At 42.7% G+C, this 6247-nt stretch overlaps 1 protein-coding gene across 1 annotated transcript in view; it reads right to left on the reverse strand.

Annotated features, from left to right (window-relative positions):
- The window catches only part of C9H12orf42 (chromosome 9 C12orf42 homolog), a 141179-nt gene that overhangs the window by 126712 nt on the left and 8220 nt on the right, over positions 1-6247 (reverse strand). Inside the window, exon 2 of the mRNA XM_021205845.1 lies at positions 4903-4995. Within this exon, the coding sequence (XP_021061504.1) occupies positions 4903-4908 (6 nt within the window). The 5' untranslated portion in view covers positions 4909-4995. The remainder of the gene's footprint in view (positions 1-4902; positions 4996-6247) is intronic.

Consider the following 6247-nt stretch of genomic DNA (forward strand, 5'->3'; position numbering starts at 1 on the left):
GGATAGCATTTGAAATGTAAATAAATAAAATAAAATAAAATAAAATAAAAAAGAATATGAGAAAAAAATGGGGACGTACAGAAAGGTAGAGAAGGCATTTGGTAGCATGAGTTCCCTCTTTACTTTTCAAAGTCTTTGCATGTCTTCTGGCAGGCACGTCTACCACAAGGCAGTTCTTTTAGAGGGGAAGAAACATGAAATATAAGTTTGTTTCGGGATGAACTGCAGCAAAGCAGCACTGGGCTTGATCTGAAGCTGCATTTAGAGGCCACCTGAGATCAAAGACAGGAGACTTCTGAGGGCTCTGTGTCTGCTTCTTGCTGAAGTGGAGGAACCATCAGAGGAGGGCCATGCTCAAGCACTTCCTGCAATGTCACCCAGCACATTCAAGTCTCCTCTCTCTCAAACCCTACTGTAATTGTAGAACAAGGCCCCAAACTCTTCATAAGGAAAGGAGCCTTCTTTGCCCCCTTCCCTTGAACCTGGGTGGGCTTCTGGTTGCCATACGCAATAGAATTTTAACATGACATGCAATATCTCCACCCTAAGTGATTAAAGACAATGAAGCTTGCTCCTTCCCGGCTCCTTGCTGTGAAGAATTCTTCTCAGAGTCATCAGCCACCACCTGAGTGAGCCCTTTGCCTTGACACCAACAAACTGTGAAGAAGTCTACAGCACATGAAAAGGCTGTGGGTAGAAAGGCTGAGTGAAGGTTTCAAATGAATAGAACCTTTGAAGCAAGCCAACTCGGGTGCCAGGAAAGAGGGAGGGAGTCTCCACTGACCTCAGTCCAGACACTACAGGGCAGCAGAAAGCCACAGTGGACACCTTTGCTGGATAACTGACTCACACTGTAACCTGGTAGATATGATGCTACTGGACTGATGAATAAACAGACAATTCTCAATGCTTAATTTTTCTTTTCAGTTTGAGAAGCTTATGAGAGCTAAAAAAATTTTCTGACACCACTACAAATAGTGCTTCCATGTGGCTCCTTATCCTTGAGCGCTAAGAAGAAGAGGAAAGGAAGAAAAGAATGAGTCGCGGAGGGAGCAACTGTAAGGCAGGGGTCAGAAAGCAGCATCTGTCCAGATATCTCAAAGCAGAGTCACAACCACCAAAAGTAGAAGCTGCAAACACCACCCCATGCCCTTCCTGCCTGCTAGCTCAAGAGTGTCTGCTAGATTTAAAGCAAGATTTATTTATCAATGCACACAAACGTGTGTGTGTGTGTGTGTGTGTGTGTGTGTGCGCGCGCGCGTGCGTGCGCACACATACACAATAAAGCAGGGACAGACAAACCAAGAATGACGACTCAAAGTCTCCGTGGAAGCTTTCGGAGACTTTTACTGGAAGTAAAGTGTACCATAAAAAACTGGGTTAGCATTGAGACTCGAAATCACCGATGCTCAGAGAATCTATCAACCAGAAATGCACTTTTAGCTTTAATTGAAGCCACCACTTCTTTGTTTCTAGTATACCTACCTCATCTCTATAAATCCAGAGAACAAATTCTTGTCAAAACAGATTTCCCCTAAGCCAAGGTTGCAAAGTCAACAGAAGATGCTCTTAGATACCCAAGGCTCTACCTTTGTGGCTCAGGAGCAGGGAAAGTGGCTGGATCATTCTAAAACTTCATGAAATGCTAAGCATTCAGTAGTAGGCAAAGCATAGGTGAAGGTTTGGAGACCTTCAAGATAAACTTTCTCTCCTTCAATACGAGCAAAAAGGATCCTTTGAGGAATTCAGTCTGTTTGAAGCTTTCACGTGGCCTTCCCATTTGTGTGAGATTTAACTAGCACCCTGCAATGGCAAATGTCTCCTCCTTGCCAGAACAATCATGTCGACTCAGAAAAAGCCATCTTCCATTGAGAAGACAATTGTTGTCTATAGAGATGAGAAACAAATGCTCATGACCTGATTCACCTCATCCCAGCAGGCTTTTGCTTCGGCTTCCTCTGAGCAAACACAACGAAGTCTAGAGCAGTCAATCCTGCTGCCCCACACTGGGCCCCTGCAGTTGTTGCTATTTACTCTTCCTATTAATCTGTCAATGTTCTGGTCAAACATGAGAAACAATATGGCGGGCGCATACTTAAGCTGGCCATTGCTAAGTAACTTGGGCCAGAGATGGAGAAAATGGGACTCCCCCCCGCCCAAACAACCAACAAAATGTGAGGCCTAAATGCAATTGCTCAAAAGGCTCAACAATGCCAGCACATGACAACTTTTTTTTTCAGAGCCACTCTGATTTAGCACCCCTCTTACCAAAAAGAGTGATCCCCACAAACTATTCAGTTCCGGAATCTAAATGCAGATCATGTCACTGTTCCTATCGTCACAGGGTAATACTGTCTGGGCGTGTTGTAAAAGAAGCGGCTTGTTAAAAGATGCCTTTGCCCTGAATTGGACAAGCTATTGAGTTTAGTTTGACACACACAGATGAGCGCACAACAGAAATACTCTTTGAGCCGAATAAGTTAGAAAGTTCTTCATTCAGCATGCTCCAGAAATAAAAACATGGAATTGCCTATCTCCAAAATGTAACCCAAGTGTAGTCCAATATTGTTTAATACATTTAATGACTTGTTTCTTTACTTCCCTTTCCTGCTAGCCCAGAGAAGGCTTCAGCTGTGGTTTGAATATGAAATGTCCCCCAGGGGCTCACATGTTGGAGCTCTTGATTCCCCGCTGGTGGCGCTGTTTCCGGAGGCTTCACAACCTTGAGGAGATGAAGCCTTCCTGGAGTGGACGACTAGGCCCAGATCCACTTCCTGTCCAGTATTGGCTTCCTAACAATGTGACCTAGCAAATGCACGGTGACCAACTTGCCTCCCACTCCGACTATCACACAGTCCCTGTCATGTTGGAGTGCATCTTCTCAAACTGTAATCCCAGACAAAGCCCTCCTCCTGTTAGCTGCTTCTTTTCAAGCATTTGGCCACAGCAGTATGGAACATAGCTAATGCCTTCTCAACACAAAGTTCCAAAGAGCCTCTTCTATTCCACTGGAGTTAGCACAAACAAACAAACAAACAAACAAACAAAAAAGGAACCCGCCTCATGCACTAGCACTGGCCATAGAACCAAAAAATAATCAAGTGAAAACAACAAATATCTAAGCCAGGCCCTGATGAAAATTGCAGCATGTGCATTCTCCTGCTGTGGTTTCAAGAACTGGTCTGAATGGGAGTGGTTGACTGATCATCACTATGGGATGTCAGGACACAGCATAGCACATTGATGGAGACATGGTTGAAGTCAGACTGAGTAGGTCCTAGGAAAGCTCCCCCTGTGTGGCTATTTAGTAGTTGTTTGATTCCTGGGATGTAAATAACTTCTCTGAGATATGTCTGTTCTACTATGTCTAGGTCACATGCTCATCTTGACAATCAAGACACTAGGGGACCATAACTGAGCTATATCCTCAGAACTAGAGGAAGCAAAGAGAGTTTCCTAAAATGAGCTTTGGGTGACAGGAATATTCTTGGGATGGGTAAGCAAAACAAGAAATTTTCCTTGACTTCATGGGGTGAAAAGATAAAATAGCATATATGTAAGTATATGTATATATGTAGGTGTCAGAATTCCTGGAACTGGAGTTACAGACAGTGGTGAGCTGGGAATTGAACCCAGGCCCTCTGGAAGAGCAGTCAGTGCTCTCTAAACCACCGAGCCATCTCATCACAAACATTTTATACCAGATCAGCTCATATCCCCTAAACAGCAAAGGCTACTTACTGCTAAACTTTAAGAAAAGGAAAGCATCTCCCTCCTGCATTTGAGCTGATTCTGAGAAGCTACTGGTTACAGCATGAACATGTACCCCAGCTTCTAAAGAGCAAAAAAGGATGTGTGATATTTTGCATACACAGGATTCTCTGACATGCACTTTCTTTTCTAGTACTGAGTGGTAGCTCATCCAGATAAAATACTTTGTTGTGCACCAGCTTACTGAAGAATACAGCATGTTAAGGTGCATATTTACATTGATTCATTCGTGCTACTTGTTAAGTAGGTTCAGAGTGGCACATGGAAGCAAAACTGGCCCACTCTTCACCTCCAGCAGGAGACCCAGACAGAAGAGGGAAGAAGCTCTTTAGAGAAAAAATGATAGTGTGAAGTGAGAGGGCACAGAATGAATAATAGACACATGGCTCATTGAAGATCCTCTGAGCAGAGATATGAACTGTGGAAGAGGGAAAGCCATTCCTCACCAAGGAGGGACAGTGAGCACAAGGCTCCAGTGTGGCAAGATGGCCAGAGCCAGAGCAGAACAAGCTGAGGAAGCAGAAGAGGGAAGGGAAGCTAGGAAGTTCTCTTCAGTCCCTAGCATTCCTCTAGGTTCTAACACCCCTGTTTGCATACAGTCCCTTACCTGCCCAAAGGAACTTTGCAACTTTAAAGTGGGATTATCCTGGAAGAGCTCAAGGGTCCCTAACTGTGAAGGGTGAGGCAGGAGACACCAGAGCAAGGCCACTCAAGAGGGAGTCAATCTATGGATGCTGGCTTTGAGGAGGAGGAAAAACTACAGGAGCCAAGCTCAGGCAGGATCAAGAAGCTGGAAAAGATGAAGAAATGGACGGACTCCGGGAAGGACCAGTACAATGTTATGTCAATTTTTTTTTAATCCAAAAGAGGTGTTGGTTGGATGTCTGACCTGCAGGGCTGGAGTGGCCAGAAAAGAAAAAAATTTTTTTTCTGAAGGCATACACAATTTGCTCTCATTTGCATATTTCACACATCATTGCAGCATAATGAATAGAAACTAGCAGGATGTTTCACACTGTGAGAGCAGAATCACTAATTCGAGAATCAAAATGAATGGCTGACCTGGAGCAAACCCGCTGGTTCAAAAAAAAAAAAAAAAAAAAAAAGTAAAAAGTTTCTTTCACACATTACCTGCATCCTGTTTTTCAAGAGTCTAATATTTAGAAGGCTTCTCCCACTCCTCCACACCAGTCGCTTTATGCATCTATCTGTGCTTTTAGTCTCCTGTAACAACAGATGGAGAAAGGACCAGGTATAGAGACGGGATGATCAATTAAGACACTCCAGCATTCGATCAAAAACATATTACTTCTTGACGATGAATTCTGATAGTACTTTTCCAAAAATGTAAGACTCTCTATTTGTAGGGTGAGGGTCTAGGGACTGCTTGGGTCTCTATTAGTTCATGGATTTTGTTTTATTTTTTGCGCCGAAATCTTTTTTTTTTTTTTTTCCTTTGACAAAGGATGTGGTTATGTTGGGCCTCAAACTCAGAGAATCCCCAATACAAGAGTGTGGAATTACAAGAGTGTGGAATTACAAGAGTATGTATTTTTCAAATCATTTCCAGGGTATAGAAATGCAATTGTGAGTAAAAATTTCTGTTTGTGGCCTACCATACTTGGGACTGTTAGGAAAGTTTATAGACTTAGAGGGTCCATCAACCCAAGGAATCAGAGTATCTTCAGACAGTGTGAGGCCTACAGCAGAAATTTCCCTGCTTTGATATTTTGACCAATGCTTGGAAGGTTTCTTACCTCAATTTATGACATTCTTTATTCTGCTACCATAAAAGACTCACAAAATTGGTGCCTCATTTAAACATGAAATTTGAAGTAACCTACAGCTGTGTCCTCAGACCATGGTCACTCCTTCTTAGCTCCAGTTAAAACGTTCTTACCCCTTTGAGGAGAAAGCTGCTCTTTATGTCACCATAACCTTAAATGTAAGCTAGCCAGTGCTCATAGTAATGCTTAAATATGTGTCTGTGGATTACTGGCGATCTTTAATGTGAGCAGTTGTCCATCTTGCTAATATAGACAGCTATTATTTCTTCTTCCTTTAAAGTTTTCTCGCCTTGAAAGTTGTTCAGCGTACTGCACTAGCTTGCATTTCCAACGATGTGAAGAGCTGTGGTGGTATGCATGGCTATTTTCCCCAAAAAACAGATTTATTATGAGGTAAATATAGTAAAATCCATATTTGTGTGTCCCTCACTGTGGATTCTAGAAGATTCTAGATTGTCAAAGTGCTCTAAGTAGACAGGAAAAGCTAAGTACATCAGGAAACATTCAATTAAAATGTATTAGAAGACAGGCATGGTGGTGCATGCCTTTAATCTCAGTACTCCTGAGTCAGAGGCTAGTGGATCTCTAAGTTCAAGGACAGACTGGTTCTCAGAGCAAGTTCCAGAACAGCCAGAGCTGTAACACAGAGGAACCTTGTTTTTGAAAACCATATATATATATATATATAT

The sequence above is a fragment of the Mus pahari genome, chromosome 9 (assembly GCF_900095145.1).
Source record: "Mus pahari chromosome 9, PAHARI_EIJ_v1.1, whole genome shotgun sequence".
NCBI lineage: Eukaryota > Metazoa > Chordata > Mammalia > Rodentia > Muridae > Mus > Mus pahari.